Here is a 24,603-nt window from a genome sequence, read left to right as displayed (position 1 = left end):
GACTCGTCCTGCCACCAAAGCTATCGTCATCATCATCCTCGTCCCGAAGCGCACCGCTAGCCGTGTATCCGGCTCCATGCAAGCCCGCCGACACAGGCGGGCGGTCGCCGACCGGCAAGTGGCCGTCGCTGGGGTGGTCGCCGTAGGCCACCGGGGAGACCAGGCCGGTGCGCGGGTCGATGGGCTCGTTGTTGCTGTTGCCACGGCTGCCGTGCTGCGCCATGATGCGGCTGCCGCGGCCCGCCGCGCCGCTGCTCTCGTTCGAGTCTTCGGCGCCGCTCTGGCGCTCAGGGATCTCGGACATGGGCGGTGCGGTGGTGGTGGGAGGAGGGCCGGTCGTCACGCCCAGGCCCGTCTCGACGTCGTCTTGCTCGTCTGGCCCGCCGCCGCGCCGCATCCTGCTGCGCGAGAAGAAGCGGTTCTTGTGGCTGGTGCGCGAGCGCGCATTGCTAATGTCGGACGACACGTGGACTAGGTCGTGGCTGTCGCGCCCGGTGCTGCGGGCCGTGTCCTGCGAGGTACGCATGCGGGAGGCGCCGTTTGTGGCGAGCGACGATGTGGTGGCGTTTGCTCCGGATGCAAAGTTGCTGGGAAGGCGGCGCGGCGGCGGATCGTCGAAAACATCGCCCGTCATGTCCGAGGCGCTGATGTCCTTCATGCCGAGCGAAAAGTCGACGCGACGGCCCATGGCTGCCAGAGACTCGCCGCGTGCCCTGTTGCCGAACCCGCTGATGCTGCTGCCGCGCTGTCGGAGGATGGAGGGCGGCTGCTGCGATTGGTCGCGCGTAGAACTGCCAACCTGGGGAGACTGAGAGGCGGCTGGCACGAAAGGAGGCGTCGAAGGTCTGCCATCCTGGCGGGACTCGTCCATCCAGCCGCTCGGGTTGTCCGGGTGGCCGTTGCGACCCGAGCCAGGGGTAGAAAGATGAGGAACATTTTGGAGGTATACAGGGAACGACTCCTTCTGACCAGGGTACCGCATGCGGGGGCCTTCTATGCCGCACTCCTGCATGGTAATCATCAGGGCGCAGATGAACTTGTTGCGGCGTTGGAGACGGAGCAATTCGTTCTGCCAGTTGGACTTGTAGAAGAAGACGACATTGAGCGTGAGCGAGTGCACTTCCGTCACTTCGCGAAGCTCGGTGAGGATGTTACCCTGGTATTCGCGCTTTTCGGCGCGGACAAACTCGAGAAGCTTGGTGCGCAGCGAATCAATCTGTTCGAGGGTAGTTCCAAACTTGATGCAGACTGGGACGGCCTCGGCGAGACCGCCAGAACGACGCTGGTTGAGGATGAAGAGTTGATTGAGGTAGCTGTTGGGAGCCTGCACAACGTGGCCTTCCATCTTCTTGAATTCGGTGTACAAGAGAGCAATCTCCTTGACAAAGTAGTCGTCGCCAAGGCCATTGGAACCAGTGGTGCCATAAACGGTTACTCGATCGCCAACGTCGAACGGATGCTTGACGAAGACGAAGATGATGGACTGCAGGAATTCTTGAGCCGTGGCAGAGAAGAGCCAGGACAAGGCAAGAACCGAAGAACCTGCCGAAGTCAAGACACCGGCCGCGGATGTGGAAATGAGAGAGATGAAGACGAGAATGGTGACGACGGCAACAACGAAGATCAAAACGTCGTCAAGCTTGGAGATGACCGAGTCCAGATCTTTGAGAGAGGCGGTAATAGCCTTGCGCTCACGGCCGATTTCGACGCAGACAGCCTCCAGCTCTTCCATGGAAATGTCGCCATTCATGTCCTTGTCAAACATGGTAAAGGCGGCGTCGGCCTCCTCATCGTTGTCAAACGCGTTCTTCAAGTCGTCTGGGTGGACGGTTTCGGTCTCCTCGCGAGCAAAGGTGCGGTAGAGGCGGCGAGCCAGCACTTGACTGCCCGAGGTGGAACTCAGCAGGGTCAGAATGACTTGATGGGGATGGTTGCTCTTGTTGATGACGCGACCAGTGAAGTCGGCAGCGATCCTCCCTGCCACGTCGCCAAATTTGGTGATGGCCTCTTTGGTGTTCTTCTGGGCCTCCTTGACTAGCTGGGCAGGGGTCAGGGCTCCCGAGGCCGGCATGGACTCGCGGGCTTCGAACTCGGAATCCTCCATGGCAATTTTTGTCTTGGAAAAGGTGTAGAGCTTGACCAGACTGCCAATCTGAAACTTGTTCAACTCAATGCGGTCTGCATACGTCCGCAAGTGGAAACTGATGGCGATGAGCTGGATGATGATTTTTTCGGCAAAGTTGAGAATGAAGCCAACAAAGATGGATATGAAGACCTTGTAAGTCGTCTTTTCCCACGGCTTGATTCTGCCTTTCCAGGCAGGGTCAAGGTGGTGGCTCGTCATGGTGGGGTAAAAGGAGATGATGATTGCGAGCCACCAGAAGAAGAGGGTTGCCGGCACCTCCAGCTGCTTGCCCATGTCGCGCCACTTTTTGCCATTGTTGGTGAAGATGCTGGATATGATGCCGATTGGCCACGGAAGACATTTGGCGAGAATCTGTGAGGTGTTGGTTTAGCTTTGGAATTTTGCGGTCAAGGGGTCCAATTACCCGGCCGGCCCACATGGTCAACCACACAATCTCCAACCACACAGCAAACCATAGTAGCTGCACACCGCCGACGGTGGCACTGTTGTATTTGAGAGCGCCGATGAGCAGAGGAACCAAGAGGATGATGACGACGGGAACGACGTATGTGAGGTAGCGGATCAGCCAACTGGAGTTGTGGATTTTCTTGAAGAACCTGGCAAAGTTTGTGGTTGGATTCTCAGGAGGCTTGTAAACGGTAGCGGCCGTCTCGTGCAAAGGGTTTGTCGCGGCGGCAAAGTCGTCGACGGGCTCTTGGTAGCGAGATCTCGAGGGGTGCAGGGCGCGGTCGGCGGCGGCGGCGTCTTCTTGCTGGGATATTTGACGTTCGATCTGCAGCAATTGCAAGTCGTCGTCCAGACGCTTCGTCCGCTCTCTGGTGGCCGAGGGCGAGTGCAGGCGATTCCTATCCTTGATTGTGTCGACATCTGTGCCGACGGTCAAGTGCTGGTCACTTGCAGGCGGGCGAAGTCGATCGGAGCCATTGTTGTTCTGGGCCTCGGAGTTGTGGCGCGTCGAACCATCGTTGGTGCTCCAGTGTTGGTCCTCGTCCGAGGCAGGCTCTACGTGGGCATGGAGTCTGTGATATCTGGGCTCGTCCTTTTCGTCGGCAGGCGAGGTCATTGCAGCAGAGTGGAGAGATACCAATGGGGTGGTCGAGTCGGGGCGTGCGTGATGCGAGCAGATCACTTGCGGGGCGGAGGGTGAGGAAGACGACGAGGGACGTGACGGCGAGGAAAAGGAGACGACGTTCGAAGCTGCAGGGTCATGAGAGATATGGCGCGATGGTTGGGCATGCTTATCAGGGTGGTACAAAAGCAGGGCAATGGAGTACGGACTAAGAAAAAAAAGATGGACGTCGCACGCGCCTTGGGCTAGCTTGTCTAGTGGGAGGGAGTAGGGCAGCGGCTGGGATGACGATGGGCGTGTTTCGTTTGTGCAAGCCCACGATTCCCTGCCTCGTTCCGGCCATGCCGATGCGGCTCGCGCCTTTTTGCACCGCTTGGCGTCAGGACCAACCTAACGGACAGCTTAATTGGCCTCCAGCAGGCCTGTCCTGGCCACCGCACGCTGCAGGCCCATCGGTCGTCGTCGCACTGGAGTTGTGAGTTGTGAGTTGTGAGTGGTGAGAGCAACCAACTCCAGTTCTCCTCTTCTCCATGTCTAGGTACAGTACACCGGTGCCAGCACCGTTGGCTCGGACCAACCTCCCGATCCATCTCGAGACATGGACTCCAGCGACGTCATCTAGGGTTGCATCCTCTGATCCAGGGTAGCTCGTCCCCACCTTCTCCGGACTTTGGCCTCAACAAAGAACCCACCTCAGCCAAGCCATGTGTCTAGCCGAGGCTGCACCTATCCTTTTGCTCGACGCGTCAGTGTCACCCAAGCCCATCCACTTGCGTCCATGGTTGACCACAGCTCAATTTCGTCGCTGCATCCTTCCTTGCTTACCGTCCACTCGTTCGCCCAGGCCTCCACCCCCTGTGCTCGTGTTCGTGAATCGCGATAAGCTTTTTGTTTAGGTGGCGCAGTCCCCTTGACATCCTCAAACAGGCGGAACGCGTCTATTTCAAAGAAGCACTGTGCCTTTTGCCATCACTCCACGCATCGAGAACCCCACGACACCCCTTCAAGCCTGTAGCTGGGAAACCATCTTCCCCCACAGTGTTTGCGACACCTGAAATAGCCTCAAGTACGTCATGTTTGCAAACACCACGCACAAACACCATGGAGAACTTCGGACCAGTGGCCATGTTTGGTACCGGTCGGCCTGGTAGCGGCGTGAATGTTGGGCACGGCAAAGAGCAGAGCATTCCAAGCTTCATGTCGCCTGTTCGGTTTGCACTTACTGGTACGCCGACTGTTGTTGAGTGACTGCTGCCCGTGGATGGTAGACGTGACCCAGTGGTCCTTCCCCAGGACAGCATGCGACTGCCTGCAGTGCTTGCCCGCCATGATTGCCACCTTTTAACGCCAACTTTTGCTTCTTCCTCTTCTCTCGTCTCCTCCTCACCGTCTACTCTTCTCAACGCTTCTTCGCACTGCAACCTCTTGAGAATTCAAAACCTCGTTCAAAATCCACTTGCAACACCTACCATCATGCCGTCCACTTCCTCGCCCGAGCCGACGTCTGCTCTTCCTGCTTCCACCAAGGACAAGGAACAGGTCCCTCCGACCATGACCAGGAAGAGGTCTGACAGCAAGAACCTGACCGACGACATCGAGAAGCTCATGGCCGCCAAGGCCATGGAAGATCCTCTCCATGTCACCAAGAAGGATGCCGCTCGCATCGAGAGTGTCGAGCACAAGGCCTTGGGCCACCGTCCTCCCTCTGGCTCTGTTGCGGCTCAGGTCCAGGCCATGGCTGACAAGGTCGAGGTAGCCGACTCCACTCCGACTTTGCTTCGCGTCGTCCCGCTGACCCGATGCAGAACTTCCACAAGATCGCCGACGAGATCGAGGAGAAGCTCCGCGTATCCCCTTCGTCTGTCACCAAGGAAGATGCCCAGCACGTCCTGAGCAAGGAGCACAAGGTCCTCGGTCACTACCCTCCCAAGGACAGCATCTCTGCTGCAGCTCAACGCGTTGCCGCTGCCAACGAGCGCGAGGCCAAGAAGAGCGATGCCGACGAGAAAGACGAAGGTGCCCAGAACGACGGAGCCAAGTCGACCACGGCGTCGGATGCCACCGAGAACGTTGCCCCTCGCCGCATGTCCTCTGTCGACAAGGCCAAAGCCGACCAGTTCAAGGCCAAGGCTCTCGATGTGGTCATCAGAGAGGCCAAGGATGCGTTTCAGAAGGAGCTCGAGGAGGAGTTCAGCAAGACCGGCGAGGCCAAGTCTGTCGACAAAGAATCTGCCAACAAGGCCATGGCCGAGAAGACGGAGGCGGTTGAATCGGCCAAGGCCAACGCTGAGGGCGTCTCCGCTGTTCCTGCCAATGGCCATGTCAAGGAGGCCGAGTAGTGATATGGCGAGTGCATCGTGAGTACCCCTTCAGAAGTTGGTAGGTGGGCGATACTGACGAGTGCAAGGGGGAAGATGTCGAGTTGACTCTACTTGCAAACGGTCTGTGATGGAGCATGGCTATGGCGCATATTTGAAGGCAACGGCTAGACAAAAACAGATGTAACGAGCTATCGAAAAGGATTCATGTCTCCTAGTGTTTCGGCGGCCCCAAGACATCACGTGTCTTGCCAATTGTGTTTTCCATCAAAGAACCGTGACTTGTGAGAACATGTCCAGCTTACTGGAGACAGAGCTGACCGAGTCTCATCCTCTTTGCAAGGTAACCGGTCAGAGGGGAGCTCGGGTGAGACGCTAATTTCGGGCGCCAACTTGCACAGGATTGCCGCAGGGGCGCCATGTGGGGATTCCATGCGCCGCGGGTGGCGTTATTTGCGGAGAGGTGCGAATGTGAAGAAAGCTCCATGATCAGCCTGGAGTTCATGCTGCCATGCGGCCATCAAGATACTCATTTCGCTCAAATTGAGATGGCTCTGGCTCAGGAGAAAAGTCGGCAGCACAGCAAGCAGGGCTCCTACAGACGGCAGGACGCTGGCAGCCGCTGGCCAGAAACGCGACAGCGGACAGATGGCGTGTTTCGCGGTGGACGTCGGGCTCTAGAGGCTGAGGACTGCCATTGACGGTGTAGCGAAGCAATTGATGAGCTGGAAGCGCGTGCGTTGGTGTTTGACGTCGAGCTCAGGTCGGGCGGCGGTGCATTTGATTGGCCGAGGAGTCGCGCATCCCTGCACGGCCTATTTTGATGGCCCCGCTATTCGATTGTCAACACCAACGCCGACTCTACACCCATCCTTTGAACCAACGTCGTCTCCTTCACACCCATCACCACAAGATACCCACAACACAGCAATCATGAGGGGAGAGGTTCGTTGCCCAATTCTGCCTCGTCGACACCCTACACCTGCGCGTTTCGCACCGCGTCTCGTCTCCTCGCCGTCTTCCCCTGATCTGCACCCTCTCGCTGACACGTCTCGACGCGTAGGTCTGCCACATCCACATCGGTCAAGCTGGTATCCAGCTCGGCAACAGCGCCTGGGAGCTGTAAGCATCAGAATTTCGACCTTGACGATACCTGCCACTGACGCCGCTCGCCCAGCTACCTCCTGGAGCACGGTCTCAAGGCCGACGGTCGCCCCGACCCCGAGAGCCAGGCCGACACCGAGGGTGGCTCCTTTGAGACCTTCTTCACCGAGACCGGCAGCGGCAAATACGTCCCTCGCTCCATCTTTGTCGACCTCGACCCCTCGGTGAGCAGCTACGGACAATTTGGTTTACTGCGCCGGGACAAGACTGACGTCGGACTAGCCCGTTGACGAGATCCGCACCGGCCAATACAGGCAGCTTTTCCACCCCGAGCTTTTGATTAGCGGCAAGGAGGATGCTGCCAACAACTGTAGGTTCAGGGATGGAGCTAGTGCTGGATTGACAGCTGACGCATGACAGACGCTCGTGGTCACTACACCATTGGAAAGGAGCTCGTTGACAATGTCATTGACCGCGTCCGCCGCGTCGCAGGTTTGTTTGCCTTGTTCAGACCATGTGTGCACGTTTAACCATTGGTAGACAACTGCTCGTCGCTTCAGGGATTCCTGATCTTCCACTCCTTCGGCGGTGGTACCGGCTCTGGTTTCGGTGCTCTCCTTTTGGAGCGCCTGTCGACCGACTACGGAAAGAAGTCCAAGCTCGAGTTTGCCGTCTACCCTGCGCCCCGTGTCTCTACTGCCGTCGTCGAGCCGTACAACGCCGTCCTCTCGACCCACAGCACCATTGAGAACTCGGACTGTACGTTCCTGGTCGACAACGAGGCCGTCTACGACATTTGCCGTCGCAACCTCGACATTCCTCGTCCCAGCTACGAGCACCTCAACCGTCTGATTGCTCAGGTCGTCAGCTCCATCACCTCGTCGCTCCGCTTCGATGGTGCGCTCAACGTCGACCTGAACGAGTTCCAGACCAACCTGGTGCCCTACCCCCGTATCCACTACCCCTTGATCAGCTATGCGCCGGTCATTTCTGCCAACAAGAGCTCGCACGAGAGCTTCAAGGTCAACGACCTGACCTTCCAGTGTATGTGTTTTCTGTGAAGCTACCAGATGCATGCTCACCATTTCTGCAGGCTTCGAGCCCAACAACCAGATGGTCGTCTGCGACCCTCGCAACGGCAAGTACATGGCCGTCGCCCTGCTGTACCGCGGCGACGTCGTTCCCCGCGACTGCAACGCGGCGGTTGCTGCGCTCAAGGCCAAGGCTTCATTCAACCTGGTCGAGTGGTGCCCGACTGGTTTCAAGATTGGCATCAACTACCAGAAGCCGATGCGCGTGCCCGGCGGCGAGCTTGCTCCGGTCGACCGCTCCGTCAGCATGCTGTCCAACACGACTGCCATTGCCGAGGCGTGGAGCCGTCTGGACCACAAGTTCGACCTCATGTACAGCAAGCGCGCCTTCGTTCACTGGTACGTTGGTGAGGGCATGGAGGAGGGTGAATTCTCCGAGGCACGTGAGGACCTTGCGGCTCTTGAGAAGGACTACGAGGAGGTTGCCAGCGATGCGCTGGACGAGGAGGGTCTTGAGGAGGCCGAGTACTAGTTGGTGGTGGTGGGTGATGGGGAGCGAGAAAAAGGCGCGGCGGGAGTTTCGTCGTTGTTGGGTACATCATTCAACCATTGGGCCAATATGGAGTTGAGTGAATTTGTGCAAGTAGGAAAGAAGGGTACAAGCGCTGCGAGGCTACGAGAAGAGTACACTTTCTCTTTTTCTTTTTCTTTTTGTTTCTCTCTCTTTTACTTGTCCAAGTGTCGTTTTGATGCCGATTTGGATTGATTTGGCAGAGGAAAATGGTCGCCTTGAAGCCGCGGGCGTGGCGATAGTGAGCCAGCTAGGTCGTTTTAATGCTAGACTGCCAAATTTCACAAGCTGCCGTCGGTCACGGACTGAGTGGTTGCGGAGATGTGTCATGGGAAGGTTACGGGCTGCTGCAACTAATGTCTTGTCGGCCGTGGATGGCCTTCTCGTCAGCAATTAGGAAGCGTTCGAGTGTCTGGGCCGGGGTCGTTGCGGATTTGCAGTCGGAGTGGCTGGCGGGCGGTGATTGGCTGACGGGTGCAAAGCCACTTGGGCCATCGGATTTCCAATCTTTTGTCATCGACGACATGTCCAATTCCTTACCCCACGCCCACCAAAAACGTCACGTCGACCTCGCGCCGTTCCACTCGGCCGCCGAGCACCACGAGCGCGCCAAAGGGGCGCCGTTTTCCCTCTGGCCTGTCCCTTTTCTTCCTCATTCGCTGCTGATCAATCACGCCCGCTTTATTACACACTTGGCCGCCAACATGACCGTCGTCGTCTGGCTGCACGGTGGCTATTTCCATTGCCTTCTCCACCACTCACACCCGCCCTGAGCTGAGCAGTGGCCTCCCTCTGATATATAAATTCTTCCTACGCTCCGAGTCAAGTCAAAACCGTCTCCATCCTATATGCGCTTCATCCTCACCACCAGCCTCGCCGTGTGCCTCCTCGCTGCCGTCCTCGCCTTTGTTGACCTCCGCGCCTTGCTCTCCTCCACTACCACCGCAACCATATCCGCCGCCAACATCTTCCTCACCCGCTGCCTCCCCAGGTCGCTTGCGCGTCCTGTCTCTTCGTGGTTCAACCTCTCCGGCACCGCTTCTTCTCGCGCCATGGCAACCAACGGCAACAGCAACGCGACGCCCTTCGAGGGCCTCCCCGTCATCCCTCCAAACGACCCGGCGCTGGACAAGCCCGAACAAGACGTCGTTCCGCGCCGCATACAGCAAAAGTTCCTCGCCATTGAACAAGCTGAAGGCGCTGGCGCGCGCGTCAGGCGCAGCGTCGGCACGGCCAAGTTGAGAAACTTTAGCCCGTTTTTGATGCTCGGTGCGTAGAAACCACAACACCAAAAACCTTTGCACTGGCATACTGACATGCGAGAATGTAGACCACTTCACCATCTCCCCCGGCGCCGGCTTCCCCGACCACCCGCACCGCGGCCAAGAAACGATAACGTACCTCCTCCAAGGCGCCGTCGACCACGAAGACTTCGCCGGCAACAAAGGCCGCATCTCCAAGGGCGACCTGCAATTCATGACGGCCGGCCGGGGCATCATGCACGCCGAGATGCCGGCCGCCAACCCGGACGGCTCCGCCAACGTCGGCATGCAGCTGTGGGTCGACCTGCCGCGGCGCCTCAAGAACTGCGAGCCGCGCTACCGCGACCTGCGCGCCTCGGAGATCCCCGTCTGGCGCGACGAGCAGGCAGGCGTCGAAGTCAAGGTCATCAGCGGGCGGCGCCGCGACGTCGAGAGCGTCGCCGAGCTCGCCTACACCCCCGTCTGGCTGCTCGACGTGACGATGCAGCCCGGCGCGTCGATGACGCAGAACCTGCCCTCCGGCTTCAACGCCTTCGCCTACATGCTATCTGGCGCCGCGGCCTTTGCCGACGGCCCCGCCTCCGACGGCGGCCAGACGCAGCTCGTCCCGCAGTACCACAACGTCGTCTTCGGGCAAGACGGCGACGGCGTCGTCGCGTCCGTCCCGCCCGACGCCGCCGAGCCCGCGCGCTTCATCCTCGTCGCCGGCCTCCCGCTCGACCAGCCCATCGTCCAGTACGGCCCCTTTGTCGTCTCGTCGCGCGAGGAGGTGTATCAGGCCATGATGGACTTCCGGGGGTACGCGAACGGGTTTGAGCGCGCGCGCGACTGGGAGAGCGAGATTGGGAGGACGATGGCGTTTTAGATGAAGGGGTGGTGGTAGGTAGGGGGAGAGGGAAGGATTGATGTGAGAAGGTGAAGGTGGTTGGTGCCGCTTTGTATATATACCCGCTTATTCTTGTAAATAAACTCAACCTTTGTATTGGACGACTTGTACGCCGTCCTTTTCCTCAATGTGCACTTGTCCAAACCCCCCCTTCTTCAACGACACGGTGGTAGTCGAGAGGTACTTTCAGAAGAGTGGTACAAACAACCTGAAAGCAACTTAAATACAACCAATGCGTATATATATATGTGTGTGTGTGCAAAGCGTAAATGCAAATGTAAATGTGCACCAGGCAGACTGGAGAGCTAGAATGGAATGGCACAAAAATGGGTAGATGAAGCAAAGCAAGGCGAGGAAAGGACAAACTAGAAACGCCAGAGACGCCGTCGCTTCTGCTCTGCCCTGCTCAGCTCTGCACTGCTCAGCTCTGCTCGGCTCTGCTCTGCTCAGCTCTGCTCTGCTCTGCTCTGCTGCCAACGACCGCGGCACCCTCTTTGCAGACGACGCGCTGACAGACGACCGCCCTTTTCCTATTTCTCCTCTTGCTCGTTTGCATCTCGTTTTGTCCTTTACTTCGCTTCCCACTCTTTTCTTCTGTCGGCATGCATGTCCAATAGCGGCAAACGAGTAAAAGAGGAGAGATGAGATGAACGTAGCGGCCGGCCGAGGAGAGAGCAAGAAAGATTAATGGATTGGACTGGACGGGACTGACCACACATGTGCACGCTTCAACGACGACGACGACGACGACGACGACGACGACGATAACAACAACAGCGACGACGACGACGACGACAGGCTATCAACAATGGACACGAACGAGTAATAGACGACTCCCCGACTCTCCCACACTCCCTCGATCCATCCACACTCCCCTGTTCTTGACCACCTCGCGGCCCCACTGCCTGCCCTCTTGTCCTCTCCTTTCTCCACCCAGCTCAACTACCTAACCATCACCACGGGCGCTATATGCAAAGTCTGATGCTGCTCCGGTTCGAGTTCGAGTCTAGAAGCCAAAAGGGTTGTCCGGCGCTGTTCTCATTAGCCAAACGATCCAACCCAAAATCACAACGACACAAAAAGGGGAGAAGAAAGAGAAGAGAAGCACTCACTAGCCTTGCTGAGCTCCGCCCGCCTGCCCGTCGGCTGCGCCGCAAGCTTCTTGGCGCCGGGCTGCACGCCAAAGCGGACAGGCGGCGGCGGGCCCGTCTTCTGCGGGACGAGCGGCGCCGCAGCGCCCGCAGCGTGGTGGTTCGGGATTGGGGGCACGGGGGGCGGCGAAAAGGCGTTGTTGTGTTGCGGACCAAAGCCGTTCAGGGCGCCCGTGGGCTGCGGCTGCAGCGCCGGCGGGAGGAACGCGTTGATGCCCGTCTGCTGCGGCTGCAGCGGCTGGCCGGTTTGCTGCGCGTGCAGCGCCTGCTGGCCGAACGCCGACTGCGGCTGGAAGCCGCCCGTGGGCTGCGGCGGCATGAAAGAGGGCGGCCGCGCTGCCATGGAGTCGGCAAACGGGCTTCCGAACTGGTTGCCCATGTGCGGGCCCTGGGGGCCGAAGCCCGTCGGCTGCGCTTGCATGAAGCCCGTCGGCTGGGCTTGGAGCGGCGAGCCGCCGAATTGCGGTTGCTGCTGGAACTGGTTGGGGAACCCGGTTGCCTGCGGCTGCATGAAGCCCGTCGGCTGGGGCTGCATTTGCGGGTACTGCTGCTGCATTTGCAGTTGCATCTGGCGTTGTTGGTTGATTTCTTGCATGCTGGTTCCAGGGGGCGCCACCATGCCAGTCATTTGCGGCTGGAGCGGCGGCGGAGCGAACTGAGATGCATTCTGCGGCGCCGAAGACGAGCGTTGTGGGGGAGGGGCGATGAGAGAGCCAGCTTGACCGGTCTGCTGTGGTGCTTGGGGTCTGGCCCGAGGAGGAGCATTTTGCTGGCCGGGCTGACTTGCCAGTTGCTCAAACAGGCCTGGAGTTGCACCCGTAGGTTGGGCGATTTGCGCGGGAGCAGGGGGTGCAGTTGTGGCCGGAGGCTGAGCCTGGGGTTGCAGTGCTGGAGTAGGCTGCAGAGCAGGGGTGAGCAGAGAGAGTTCGGCCATGGCACCAGTAGGCGGAGCAGGCGCGGCGGTCGTGGCGGGCGCCGTAGCTTGCGTGGAAGGCTGGGTTTCCGGTGTCGACTTGGGCTCGGGCTGCTTGGATGGCTTGACTTCCCAAGCATTGTCATCGAATCCGCCGACTGAGGCACTGTCTCCAGTCTTTGCACTGGCCAGTGGCGTGGCCTTGGCTCCTTCAACGTCCCCGGCCTTTTTCTTGAGGGCGTCGGCATCGACAACGTCGTTGGTCTGGACGGCGGGGGCAGGGCGACCTTTGCGGGTGTTGTTCTTCAGAGCACCTCCTGGACCAGCGAATAGACCGCCATTAGCACCTTCACCGTCTTCGATGACGGAAGTATCGCCAAAGCTGACGCTCCGCTTTGAATTCTCACCAGTCCGGCCAAATTTGCTATCAAGGAACTTCATGACGCGAAGAATGTCGCCCTCCTTGAGTCCAAGCGTCCGGAGCACCTTTTCGCTAATGTCCGGAAGATTCTCCTCTCCCATTTGGTCCTTGGTAAAGGACTGGGCATATCGTTCGCATATCTGGGGGTGGACGCCGCAGTCGAGGAAGAATTGGAACCAGTCGTACGTCGGTTTGGCCTGTTCCACGCTGATTCCGGCGCGAGGTCCTGAGCCCGAGGTGGTGCGTTGGCCTCTCCTCTCGGTATTCCTTCTCTTGACTTCGGAAAGTGGCTTGTCGTCGTCCAAAGAAACTCCCGTCGCTCTTTCAACATACTCCAAATCATCAATCGACATCTTGGGCACTGGCACCGCAATCTTGACACCGTTGAGTTTGTGGAGATGAATCTTGCCGTCTTTCAGGCCGATAAATTCCGCCTCGACTTTGAATGAACCGGTTCGGTCGGTCCATGTTCGAGTCTTGGAGGGATCGGGCTCTGCACGTTTATACCGTTGGTATCGGTACTGCGACACTGATCGTGTCCGGTTCGGGGTATACTCACTTGACTTTGATGACGAAGGGGCCTTGCTCTCGCGTTTGCTTCTCTGTGATTTGGCCAAGTCATTACCCACTCGTGCAAGACTGCTTGAACGTGTAGGAAAATCTATGTCGGTCCCTACCTCTGTCGCCCGCGCCTTCTCCTTCTTCAAGGCTTCTTTGGCGAGGCGTTCTTCTTCCATTCTGTTCTGCTCGACGGTCGAACGGGCCTGGAGAAGGGCGGGGTCTGGAGTTGACTCGACTATTCCTGTCACTTCAACATAGCTGCTGGGCACCACACCTTCCTTTCCATTCTTGAGCCGGCGCACCATCCACCACTCGTCGCTCTTGACATCGTCCAGGATGATGACGTCGTCGCCTTCGGCAACGGTGACTTCGTCATCGCCCTGGGCCATGAACTCGTACAGCATCTTGCCCTTCTTCTTGCCAGCTGCGCCCCGCGCGGCCGCAAAGACTTCAGTCAGTCCAGCCCCTCGAGCGGCTCCCGCCATCTCACCCAGCATAGACACAATCTCTTGAGCTGTATCCTTGGCTCCGGCGTGAAAGTCGACGCTCTTGCTGGGCCGCACGAGGTCCATGAACACGTGTTTGCCTTCAATTGAGTAGTGTGATAATTTGTCAGCAGTCCATTCGCGCTGTGGCCCGTCTTTCGACTTCTCAGGTGCAATCATGATCAAGCCCTTGGGAATGTTGATTCCGAGTGTCATCGGCATCTTCTTGCTCTTGCCCATGTGGGAAATCATTTCATGGATGTTGTACAAATGGTATCCCTGTGGAAGGTGGTGTTCCTTTTTTACTACGTCGTCGTCCCAGTCGCCGGCGTGCATGGATGCACGGTTATAGGGCGGAGAAGGCTGTACACCAGGCGGTGACGCGGGGGAACGCGGTGAATCTGCATACTGGGTCCTGATTGTAGGTGTAGGAACCGGCGACGGCTGCGAGGATATTTGCGAGATTGGCCTTGTCGGTAGCCTTGGTGCCGGGGGTTCCTCGTCAGACTCATCAGGCGTAAGTTGCGCCGTCTGCCGCCGCGGGAGTTGTATGGCCGGGGGAGGGGAGACGACGGTCCTTTGCGGCGCGGCGGATTGGGAGCCTGTCTTCTGCTGGATTAGACCAGCGAGTGCCGCGGCAGGGCTTTCGGTCGCTGCTCTAGCAGCTGCTGGCATTGGCGGAGATGGCTCGGGTTCAGGTTCATGAAGCGTTTCTGGGACCTGGGGACGCGCAGGCATGGCCGGGGCCGACGCCTCAGCGCCCTGGGTGAGTTCTATATAGTTGGCCGGGGCGAATCCATACTCTCCTTTCAAACCAACGAGGGTCCAATCCGGGTCCGACGTGTCGTATACGTCGAGGGTAGCGTCCTCTGTAAATGATAGCTCCTCGTCCGTCTGTCTGGTATAATCATACAGGGCCTTGGCCTTTGAAATGGGGGTGGCCTGAGGTGACAATTGGTCAGTATAGGCAATGGCCGGGAAAGACGAAGGTGCACAACGTGCCCCTCAGTCGTCCGTTGGCCCGGGGGCTCATGCGCTCTCACCTCTTCCACGTAGTTGTTGGGTATCAAGCCCTCAGGTTCTTCCTCATCCTCATTGACAGCCTTCTTCTTTGCCCTCCACCAATCATCCTCGGTGCTCTTTTCGAGTATGAATAGCAGGTCGCCATCCTTGATCTCGAGCTCGTTCTCACCCTGGGGGTTGTAGTCGTATACGGCGCGGTAGACGCCCAGGAAGACCATGGCGCCCGAGTGCGACCGAGACGGATAACTCAAGAGTGGCCTGGAAAGGAGTGGAGCGCACGAGGGGTGTTTGGATTATGGCCGAATTAGGGAGGTCGGCAAGAGTGAGATTAAGGCGAGGAGCGGGCCGGATTAGCGGGAGGGGCGGCGACGCTGAAGGGGGCGCGGCGGAGGGAGGAAGGAAAGAGACAGAGCGGAGGCCGAGTGAAGTAGCGATGGAGAATGGGTTGGAGCAGCAGAGGAGAAGTCGAGTCGAGTGCGCGGTTGTCGGTCTGGCCTGGAGGCGCTGGCTGGGCGTCCGTGTGGTGTGGTTCGGAGCGTGGTGTGGCAGAGCCGCCAGCCGTCCAGCCGGGACAGCTGCCAACGTCGTCATACACATCCCTGTCGACCCTGCTACAACTCCATCACCATCACCTCCTCCATCACCAACCAGCCCCGTCGCCTCTCGAATCCGGTTTTCTTCGCTTCACCACTCTTGCGTCCGCACCCCCGTGCCAGCAACCATCAAAGCCCATCCACCATGACTCGGGGGGCCTTGCTCGCAGTTCAGAGCCCAATCTGCCACCTTCGCCGCTCATCTTCATGCTCGTACCACGACACTCTGGCCGACGGTCGTGGCTGCCAACGCTTTCAATGTGTACGGCACAGCTACGCCATTGGATGTTTGCCTCTATCAATGGAAGCAAGTCTGACGTGGAGACTCTCCAACATGCTCTCTTCTCTTTTCCATACTTTGGGCTGCCACCATTACTTTGGGTTCTATTAAGAGTGGACTCCAGCACTTTCGCCCATCGAAATCGGAGTTTCCCATGTCCCGACATGGCCCATAAAAAAGTCAACGTGCGCCTATATGCTTTGACATCCAAGCATCGGCCCTGCCACCGTTTCTTTACCTTAAAAGTGAAATCCCCGCAGCCTTCTTTGCGTTCCTAATCACAAAACTCACGACACGGGCCGCCAATTTCCTTTAATTCGTATTCGCTCACTCACAACTGGAATCTTTTCAAAAATGTATGGGAATACTGACGGCTGCTGCCACAAAACTCTCGTGCCGGCAAAGCGGTTCTACAAAAGATACCCGGCAATGGCGGCGACGTAGTAATGGCCAAGCATTCAATTGTATCCTCAAGCCACGGATATCCCAGGATTATGGACAATCCGGGAACAGGTGATGATAGTCAACGGCTGCGGAGTGGCGCCACATCCGAACGAGCCGACCCCGTATGAGCCGACCATGTGTCCTGGCATGCACCGAGTCCATCCGGTAGCTGCATGTCGTCAACAGTATACATATCCGTGTCTATCCCGCTTATAAAGGCATGGACCGGGAATAGCGGCAAGAATACACTGATGTCATGCATTTGATGGGCTCTGCCCTCGTTTCAGAAACCACAGCTCATGAGAACCGCTGGATGTCTTTGGATATCGTTGGAACAAAACATGTAGGTATCCACGGCTGCACAACGGACTAATTACCAGTCAAAAAGTCCACCACATTTCTGGTGCATCTTCTTCTAGAATTCTTCTCACTCTATTCAAGCAACGAAATTGCGAAACTTTAAAAGGCGAAGATTTCCTGTTCTATTCGCCAAGAGTTACCAACCACCAGCTAGCTTTTGTGCATCATCAAGGCCAACCGGTTGTGCCCGGGTTTGCATAGTCAACCCTTTGTGGATACCGAACCAATGGAATTTGTCCCCTCACGAGCACAAGGCTGCAAAGACGAATCACTGCCTGAGAAGCCCAGTCGTCTTGATGACTCGCTTGAGCCTTATCTCGACATCCTTCTTGCGCCGGTCCTGTGCACGGCTTGGTCGGGCTTCCGTTGGAACTCTTTAAGAAGGAAGCGCGCTAGTGGTGTCCAAAGTCGCGGTAGTTCAGTTTGCGAAAATCTACTGAAGCAAATCCAAAATGTTCCTCAAACTCATCTTCCTCGCCGTATATTTGGTTGGCCTTGTGCATGCAAGGGCCACTACCAAGTCGTCTTCTTCGTCTTCATGGAAAAAGTCCATCAAAGAAGACTACTACGATCGTAATCTGAAGACAGTACAGGCAATTTACGACCTCACGGTAAGCCCCTCTCACACAGAGGCAATTCGGAACTACAATGCACTTACACAAGCCATAGGTCTACCCCAATAATGTTCCAATAGCCACCGAGGGGGTCAGCCGCGTACCCCCTGGCCTTTTCGCCCCCGATTCCAAGGGCCGAGTGACACCTGTTGGCAGATACACCTCTTTCGCTGAGTCGGTTCAGCACTTTGTCTCTCTTGCACCACTGCCCCCCGCTCTACCCGCGCGTACAGGAATTTATGAGGCCGAGATTGTCTCCTTCGTCACCGGCTGCCCTGAAATCGCCGCATCGGTTGTGTACTTGCGCACTGGTTACGTTGACCCAGAGACAGCGGTCCATACGCCTGGCCCACAGGACACCACCCTGAAACAAGTAAGCACCGGATCCCAGACCCCCTTCTGATCCATCGCTCCGCCCCTGCCTCCCATCATCTCTTTCTTGACGGCCCGGATCATAAACTGAGTGAAAAAAATCAACAGGTCGCCTTCTGGCGGTTCAACGAAGAAGGCTTGGTCGTCAGATTCGAAGCATGGATCCCCAGCCTCGCCCTCTGGACCTCCATCAGCTCAGGCATCGACTACAACGACAAGACCGTCCAGAGAGGCACCATTGTCCAGCAGCTGTGCCCGCAGATCCAGCAGCGCTGCACCGGAGCCAACCAGCAGTACGACTCTGTCGAAGACTGCGTTACCCGTCTGTCAAGCATTCCGTTTGGCGACTTTGACGAGGTCTGGGGCAACAACGTTGTGTGCCGCGTGATTCAGCTGATTCCAACCGCTGCCTCCCCGGACGTGAGTGTTTTGATCCACATCTTCCGCTCCTCCCTCGGAAATCCTTGATCTTCTGCCCATTGGCCATCTTTGACCCCCTATGAGTCCGCTGCTAACTTTTGCACAGCTCAACTGCCCGTTTGTCGGCCCCGACGGCGGTGGCAAATGCATCGACATCGACTACAGCATCGACTATTTCGACGACAAGGAGCTTTTGGGGTCGGAGAAGCCGTTCTACTGCAAAGACGACGACTGGAAGGACTATCTCGTCAGCGACGAGGTGTAAAGCGTGCACCGTGGAAAACCACTCAGCGCAGCTGCGGCAGCGAAGAAGGCCCCTAAGGCGCAGCTGTGCCAGTGAACGAATGCTCTTGGTGTGCTGTCGCAGTCCCACAAGTCATCATTTCTTTCGACACCTACTCTGCCTGTGCTCTCATCGCGACTTTGCCACTCTTGTGTCGCGGCTCGGCAACGTTCTTTTTCACTCGTTTTGAGCAGAGAGGAAGAGCAGATTACGACACGTATACGCGAAAATCCAAATTACATGCCAAGCTGCTCTGCTCAGGGGTCTCGAGTATCTTGTCTTCAGGCAACTTAATGTGCCGGATCTCTTCCATCCTTCTCCTACGCTCGCTCCGATACGTAGCCGGATGGACTTGCACAACGAGGGCTGCAGGTGGACTGACTATCCTTTATGTCTAAGTTTTAATGTGAGAATGCAAATGGCCATCTCATTGAGCTTCGGTGACTATGTCTCTCGGTGACTATGTCTCTTGGTGACAGAGGGAGTCGGCATTGAATTAAGCTCTCGGCAAAGGTACTCAGTAACTACCCCCCTTGCCCGTGTGAAGAGATGTTGTATGCCGATTCCCCTAAAAGTGTTCTCCAGTGCGGTTATAGCGCCGTTGAGTATCCCAGAAACCCCTGTCTCCACTAGAATAAACCACACAAACTTCTCTGCGCAGATTTACATCACACGTCGGCTTTGAATTCTGGATCCATATCATCCCGATACACAAACCCAGGCGGCGTACTCGTCGCCGCACCCCCCGCCGTCGTGGCGAGTTGATCCCAAACAGACGCGTCCGCGCCACCACCAGCGGCTGTTCTCGCACGCAAGCGGCGCGCCACCTTTTCAGGCTGCGAATGCTCGACGCACTTGTAGCTCGAGACCTTGTTGTTGAGGTTTCCCAAGTCGACGACGCCGGGCGCCTCGAGCGTGACGAAGAGGCCAGCAGTCTCGACATTGCAGCGAGGATGCTGGAACAGCGCGCAGCGAAAGCCCTTCTCTGGAGCGAACGACTGCAGATGGTCGCGCCAGGCGGGCTGCAAATCGCGACATTCGCCCACGAAAGGCAGTTCGTTCTGGCAGCGGCCGCGGAAGTCGGGGCGCGTGCACATGTAAGCGGCGGCGCGGGGGGCATCGGGCGCGAAGCGCTTGATGCAGCGGAAGCTCCACACCTTGTCGTTGATGGCGGCGCCGATGTTGATGGTGGGCTCCTCGAGGAGCACCATGCGGCCGAGCGCGTTGCAACGCGGGCGCACGTACAGCATGCATTTCAGGTCGCCGCGGAACGACATGGCCGTGAAGGGCGCCGGCCAGCTGTACGTCTTGCATTTGCCCTCGAGTGTGTCGTGGTTCATGCAGATGCCGTGGCCTTGGTGGAAGTTTTCGTGGTTGCAGAATTTGACGGTTACTTTTTCAGGTCTCTTCTTCTTCTTTTTGTCGAGAGCTGCGGCGTCGTTTTCCTCGCTGCTGATCGGGTCGGGGGTCGGCAGATGGTGGTTTGGATGTTTTGACTGTGTTTTCGGACTCTCTGAGGTCGCGATCCGTTCTGAATATATTTGCGACAAGCTTGGATTGGTAGCGAGACCATCGGTGGCCAAAAGGAACAGGATGCATATCCAGAATGCGAAAGGACTCATGGCGATCATCATTCAACTTGACTATGTCGCAGACGGTGTGTGCTAGGATTCCCGAAAGAAGAGGCGGACGAAGATGGTAGCGAGGAGTGTCTTGAATTAAGCCGCATTAAGGATTCTAACGGATCCCAGTCCAAAGCGTAAGGGGATCTTTATCGTTTGGCATGCGGACAGACAAGAGATTTGAGGAGAGTGTGCGACTAGAATGTTGACTTGAAAAAGCAACTTGCTCTGGTAAAAGCAGACAAGTTTGGTTGGCTAACTTTTGGAAGAACAGTTTCCACGTTGAATCTGGGACCATGGCCAAGAGGATACGTCATTCGAACGCTGTTGAGAGAACAGAGACGGGAAGGTCCTGAAGCGTCATAAAGAGAGTCGAGATACGAAATCATGACGAGAATGGGAAGAAGATGAGAATCGCCATTGTGCTCTAGTGAACAGAAAGCTTGAGGCTCGAAGGCATAAGTGGTGACACACAGCAATGATAGGGGTCAATCGAGGAGCATTCGAGCCCTTGAGAGCATTAGAGTCCAACTTACAGATCCTTATATTTGTGTGCCACGATTTTTGCGACCTTATTGCGTCGAGTCTTTGCACCCGGCCTTCGAAAGTCATGGAGGTTGGTACTATACGCCACAGCATCTATCTACTCTGCTTCGATTCCGAGTTGTCAAAGTGTGCTGGAGAATCTTCTGCTATGTGGTCAACGATTCCACCACCAACCATGGTTCCAGTGTTCTCGGGCGGGCTGTGCTGTGTTGTTGAGCGAATCGGATCCAAACTTCAAGAAAGAGGACAGAAATGCGGTGTGGGTGATGACAAACGCAATGGCAAACGGAATAGACCTGCTGTTGAATCTTGGTCAGTGCCGTGGTCGATAACTCCTGTCGTCAAGATTCAATCAAGTGGACAAACGAAGCAGGTTCCGTTGACGTGCTGAGCAGCACATCCAGCGAGGCAACTGCACCGCTGGCACCCGCTCAAACAGGACAAGCCTTTTGAGATAAACCTGCACCGCTGGCTCATCACCACCCAGGCAAACTCCGCCTTTGGTCCATTTTGATTTCTTTCTTTCATATCTTCCAGCCAGACCCAGCGTGCTGGTCCGGTCAAGATGTCAGCCGACGGCAGCAACGGCGACGCACGCAAGTCGAGGGACATACCCGAGTATGTTCAGCGCAACTTCAAGCTACACAGAAGCCTTGGAATCAACGGTGCCGAGAAGACTACTGCGGGTAATCAAGCCGCCCCTCGAAGCTTCTTGTGGGATGGCCATCAGGGTACATGTAGCGATCTAGGGGTCGTGCATAGAGGTAACCTCAACGGACAAGGCCCTCCCCGAATGATGGAGGCTGATGAAAGACACAGCAGGAGCGATAAAGGCCGCCCCCAAAACATCTTCAAGCGCAGGAACGGCCTCTTACAGAGAATACATCAGCCAGCAAACCTCTGGTACGCCGCAGACATCATCGGCAGCCATCGCCATGTACAAGACATACAGCAGCGAGCGAGACAGCACACCGACGCCATCTTCCACAGCTCCTCTATTCCAATCCGATTCTTTCAATGGTAATCCTCCGTCGGGTCAACTGTCCGAATGGGCGCAAAAGCCTCTGCCTATCCGAACGTCGGCCGATCCGCGGAATGGAAACCTGGCCATCTCAGAGGCCCAAGACAACGGCAACATGACGCAGCAACCTAGGGTCAGGCTGCAGCAGTATGCGGATGAAGTGTATCAAAATACCGTCGTCAACTACCAAGAGAGGGTTCGCAGAGGCGAAGAAAAGGTGCCGACTGATCAGGATAGGCGCAATAACAGGACTTGGATCGCCAACTACCGCGCGTGGATGGCCCGACAGAAGTTAGAGAGGGACGTTGATGAAGGATTCTCGAAGCCACAGCAGCCGAGGAAGGGCGGTTGATTTGGTACGGTACCGCATGAATGTTTGGCCTTTGAGGATCGCGTGGGCTGTTGTTAGTTGCCCATGGCTTGTACACAGCAGAGTGGACGAGACCAACACTGGGCTTGGTGAGTTGGAAAGCTACGTGGGCAGGAAAGACGGCTTTTGAACGTATTCCTAGTGGATACGGCGGGAGTGGCAAGGCTCCGAAGAATAGAAACTCGCTTCCATCGGATTTGGCGCTCGAGTATCAGCTTCTGATGGGTCAAATGATTATCACGTTCGGATGGCATGCCGGAGTCGACTGGTGGGCAACAACAAATGCGATTCCAATGCGAAGATCAGGGCTCGCGGTAGAGAAATGGAATGGTGGTGTAGGTGTGATGTCGCGGTGCTGGGACCCGCCCTGTCGATCTGAGGTGCCAGTAGTGGGCGCAGCGCAGCGCAGCGCGGAGCTGATGACGTCCACCGCTCCCACGCCGTCAACCCCCCACGACACCCTCTCCCCGACGAGAGTCTCCATGACCACACCATGGCATGGATTCTCCCAAAAATCTCTCCAAAGACGCGCGCCATGACCGCGATCGCGACCACCACATTCCCGTGCCGGTAGGCCTCTCCAAACTCCAGCAAACCGGCCGCAGCAGCACCTTTGCCGCGCCACCCCCCAAAGAGTCCCGACGCTCGCACCTCGGCCTGCACCACCATAAGCATCACCATGGCCACCACCATCATGGCCACCGCGACAAATATGCCGAGGATAGGGAGATCAAGAGTGCGGTGCTGCCCGCTAGCAAGACTCCCTTTGGCGAACTCGTGAGGCCGAGCAAGGAGAAGGACAAGGACCCGAAATCCACAAGCGTTGGAGACGGTAGCACAAGTACAAAAGAAGGCAGCCTCACAGCTTTGAATGAAGCCCTTGAGAACTCCTTCCCCCGAGTACCCACCAGGATAGTTAGGCCTGAGGATGTCGAGAAAGAGAGGGCCTTTAGAAAACAGCGGGAAGAGTATGTTTACCACCGCCGACGCCCCTGCTCCTAGTCTAACAAAATGCGTCTAGGCAACTCCAAACTGCCCTCGATACTCTCTCCGAGCAATCCATGGCTACAACGCGACGCCTCGACGACACGTACTACTCGATACTCGAAAAGGTCTCCGGCCTGCGGTCCATGATCGACCATCTTCAAGAGCTCTCGAGCCTGACCAAAGATCTCCGCACCGAATTCGCGACGGATGCAGACGAGCTTACAGAAGAAGTGAACAACTCGTTGGACAACCTTGGCGACTTCAAAGCGCAAGCAGAGCAGCTGGACGACTTTGAGTCGAGAATCACATCGTCCAAGGAGAAGGCGCGCCTACTGCGAGTCAGGCTCGACGCAGCGAAGAAGCGGGTAGACGAGAGGGAGAAACTCGAAGAGGAGTGGCGGATCAAGACTAGCAGTAAGAACAACCAGGCTTCGAGCTTTCTAGACGACAAGCTGACAGAGGACAGGACGCCTCCGCATGCTCTGGGGTATTCTGGGCGCTTTGGCCGCCCTCTTCCTCATTTCGTACATTCTATACAGCATCCGTTCACAGAGCGGCGACGTCGCCGATTTCCTCCTTTCTTCGAACAAGACCGTCGAGTACGATCTGCCGTCTTCCGTGCGCGAGGTCTTTCAGAGCCTGCACAGCTCCCAGAGCAGCCCTACGTACCAGCCCTCGGTCACCTCTGAAGGCATGGGCAACCGGGACTCGGGGCCGCTGCGCATCTTGGATGAGCTGTAGAGCGCGTCCACTGAGCAACCAAGCATACTTCACGAATCGTTGCGTACAACCAAGAGCGTGTGGGAAAGAGCAAGAGCGCGTGTCATTAGAATGTCGACCTGGCAAGGATCTTTTCCTATCCATCAACCGTCGCGCCCGCTGCAAGAATGCACCCCCCACCACTTGTGGCTCTAGCTCAGCCAAGCCGGCAAGCATGTTCAAGACCTACATACATCCTGGCCACGACGGGGCAGCTTTCTGCGTGCGATTCCTCCCCAATAAGATGGACACGGACTTTCTTGGACGGATCCCAGGCGCGGCATTATCAAGGAGACACGACAACCGAAGCCCTTGCTGTCTCCAGGCATTATCTGCAATCAGACTACAAATCCTCATACTACAACATGCCACCACTCCGTCCACTCGCCGACCCACCAACACACGGCAGAAGCACTCAATACCCATAACGCATCGCTAGATCTGCACTAGACGCACACGACGACGATCCAGCTCACCATCCCACTCGACCCCAACGAATCGGATCCGGACAACAGTTGCAGCGTTGCTCCGTCCGTTCCACTCTCTGCGGAGGATAGTCGTATACTCAGATATATGTAAGGTACTCAGGAGCGCCGCAGTCCTCTGACAACGGTGCGGTGCAGCGAATCGACAAGACGCAGCATGAAGACGCAAATCGGACCGCGGCGGCGCGATGGAGATGCTGAAATAGGATGTTGTTAAGAACATGTGAATGAAAATGAGTTGCCGCATTCACCGCTTTACTTTGCCTCTTTTCCTGGCCCCGCGCGCCTTGTCGTCTACACTGTATCGTTAGTCGCGTGTCTTGATTCGTGGTTCGTGGTTCGAGATGTGGTGGTGGTTTGGCATAGCGTAGCGAAGTGTAGCGTGACATTAAGAAATCACTGCTTTCAAACAATATGGAAATCTGCTGCTCACGGTCTTGCCTTGTGCCGTGCCAGTGTCTGCAACTTACGCGACCTCTAAGAAAACATGCCCGAATGGTTTCACT

At 57.0% G+C, this 24,603-nt stretch overlaps 9 protein-coding genes across 9 annotated transcripts; 6 read left to right on the top strand and 3 right to left on the bottom strand.

Annotated features, from left to right (window-relative positions):
* Positions 1-397: 397 nt before the first annotated feature.
* J3D65DRAFT_528935 (Mechanosensitive ion channel-domain-containing protein) lies at positions 398-3,209 on the bottom strand (the record flags this gene model as incomplete). Its single annotated transcript, XM_066796654.1, has 2 exons — positions 398-2,497; positions 2,550-3,209. Coding segments are annotated over 2 exons (2,760 nt in total), but the record flags the coding sequence as incomplete, so codon positions are not given.
* Positions 3,210-4,688: 1,479 nt separating this feature from the next.
* J3D65DRAFT_665332 (uncharacterized protein) lies at positions 4,689-5,554 on the top strand (the record flags this gene model as incomplete). The annotated part of the gene is made up of 2 exons (XM_066802834.1): positions 4,689-4,967; positions 5,021-5,554. 2 exons carry the CDS (start codon positions 4,689-4,691, stop codon positions 5,552-5,554), a joined length of 813 nt encoding a protein of 270 aa, XP_066657499.1.
* Positions 5,555-6,335: 781 nt separating this feature from the next.
* Positions 6,336-8,634, top strand: J3D65DRAFT_615720 (tubulin alpha-2 chain). Its single transcript, XM_066799362.1, has 7 exons — positions 6,336-6,478; positions 6,597-6,655; positions 6,711-6,861; positions 6,920-7,007; positions 7,058-7,129; positions 7,178-7,681; positions 7,731-8,634. Exons 1-7 carry the CDS (start codon positions 6,467-6,469, stop codon positions 8,198-8,200), a joined length of 1,356 nt encoding a protein of 451 aa, XP_066657498.1. The 5' UTR covers positions 6,336-6,466; the 3' UTR covers positions 8,201-8,634.
* Positions 8,635-8,770: 136 nt separating this feature from the next.
* On the top strand, positions 8,771-10,603 carry J3D65DRAFT_615717 (pirin-like protein-like protein Prn3). Its single transcript, XM_066799361.1, has 2 exons — positions 8,771-9,508; positions 9,570-10,603. The coding sequence occupies exons 1-2, from the start codon at positions 9,088-9,090 to the stop codon at positions 10,364-10,366; spliced, it is 1,218 nt and encodes a 405-aa protein (XP_066657497.1). The 5' UTR covers positions 8,771-9,087; the 3' UTR covers positions 10,367-10,603.
* A 459-nt stretch (positions 10,604-11,062) lies between these two features.
* J3D65DRAFT_615711 (actin cytoskeleton-regulatory complex protein sla1) lies at positions 11,063-15,481 on the bottom strand. Its single transcript, XM_066799360.1, has 4 exons — positions 14,962-15,481; positions 13,432-14,860; positions 11,500-13,365; positions 11,063-11,419 (listed from the first exon to the last, which is right to left on the bottom strand). The coding sequence occupies exons 1-4, from the start codon at positions 15,157-15,159 to the stop codon at positions 11,394-11,396; spliced, it is 3,519 nt and encodes a 1,172-aa protein (XP_066657496.1). The 5' UTR covers positions 15,160-15,481; the 3' UTR covers positions 11,063-11,393.
* Positions 15,482-17,178: 1,697 nt separating this feature from the next.
* On the top strand, positions 17,179-18,226 carry J3D65DRAFT_531926 (uncharacterized protein; the record flags this gene model as incomplete). The annotated part of the gene is made up of 4 exons (XM_066796677.1): positions 17,179-17,229; positions 17,288-17,605; positions 17,713-18,024; positions 18,131-18,226. Coding segments are annotated over 4 exons (777 nt in total), but the record flags the coding sequence as incomplete, so codon positions are not given.
* Positions 18,227-18,519: 293 nt separating this feature from the next.
* Positions 18,520-20,115, bottom strand: J3D65DRAFT_239859 (uncharacterized protein). Its single transcript, XM_066794747.1, has one exon. It carries the CDS (start codon positions 19,939-19,941, stop codon positions 18,976-18,978), a length of 966 nt encoding a protein of 321 aa, XP_066657494.1. The 5' UTR covers positions 19,942-20,115; the 3' UTR covers positions 18,520-18,975.
* A 925-nt stretch (positions 20,116-21,040) lies between these two features.
* J3D65DRAFT_674793 (uncharacterized protein) lies at positions 21,041-22,199 on the top strand (the record flags this gene model as incomplete). Its single annotated transcript, XM_066803559.1, has 2 exons — positions 21,041-21,206; positions 21,295-22,199. The coding sequence occupies 2 exons, from the start codon at positions 21,041-21,043 to the stop codon at positions 21,846-21,848; spliced, it is 720 nt and encodes a 239-aa protein (XP_066657493.1). The 3' UTR covers positions 21,849-22,199.
* Positions 22,200-22,364: 165 nt separating this feature from the next.
* Positions 22,365-23,594, top strand: J3D65DRAFT_600689 (uncharacterized protein; the record flags this gene model as incomplete). Its single annotated transcript, XM_066797983.1, has 3 exons — positions 22,365-22,834; positions 22,888-23,267; positions 23,320-23,594. 3 exons carry the CDS (start codon positions 22,365-22,367, stop codon positions 23,592-23,594), a joined length of 1,125 nt encoding a protein of 374 aa, XP_066657492.1.
* Positions 23,595-24,603: the final 1,009 nt, after the last annotated feature.

This window comes from Phyllosticta citribraziliensis, assembly GCF_038025025.1.
Source record: "Phyllosticta citribraziliensis strain CPC 17464 chromosome Unknown J3D65scaffold_3, whole genome shotgun sequence".
Lineage (NCBI taxonomy): Eukaryota > Fungi > Ascomycota > Dothideomycetes > Botryosphaeriales > Phyllostictaceae > Phyllosticta > Phyllosticta citribraziliensis.
This window is presented reverse-complemented; position numbering and strand designations above follow the sequence as displayed.

Bases quoted from the DNA above. Each gene is read 5' to 3' on its own strand.
- J3D65DRAFT_615717 (XM_066799361.1), top strand. From the start codon at position 9,088: ATGCGCTTCATCCTCACCACCAGCCTCGCCGTGTGCCTCCTCGCTGCC. The intron at 9,509-9,569 runs GTGCGTAGAAAC...GCGAGAATGTAG, and splicing joins TAGCCCGTTTTTGATGCTCG to ACCACTTCACCATCTCCCCC.
- J3D65DRAFT_615711 (XM_066799360.1), bottom strand. From the start codon at position 15,159: ATGGTCTTCCTGGGCGTCTACCGCGCCGTATACGACTACAACCCCCAG. The intron at 14,861-14,961 runs GTGAGAGCGCAT...TTGTCACCTCAG, and splicing joins CCAACAACTACGTGGAAGAG to GCCACCCCCATTTCAAAGGC. The intron at 11,420-11,499 runs GTGAGTGCTTCT...TAATGAGAACAG, and splicing joins GGCGGAGCTCAGCAAGGCTA to CGCCGGACAACCCTTTTGGC.
- J3D65DRAFT_615720 (XM_066799362.1), top strand. The intron at 6,862-6,919 runs GTGAGCAGCTAC...ACGTCGGACTAG, and splicing joins TTGTCGACCTCGACCCCTCG to CCCGTTGACGAGATCCGCAC. The intron at 7,682-7,730 runs GTATGTGTTTTC...CCATTTCTGCAG, and splicing joins CAACGACCTGACCTTCCAGT to GCTTCGAGCCCAACAACCAG.
- J3D65DRAFT_239859 (XM_066794747.1), bottom strand. From the start codon at position 19,941: ATGATGATCGCCATGAGTCCTTTCGCATTCTGGATATGCATCCTGTTC.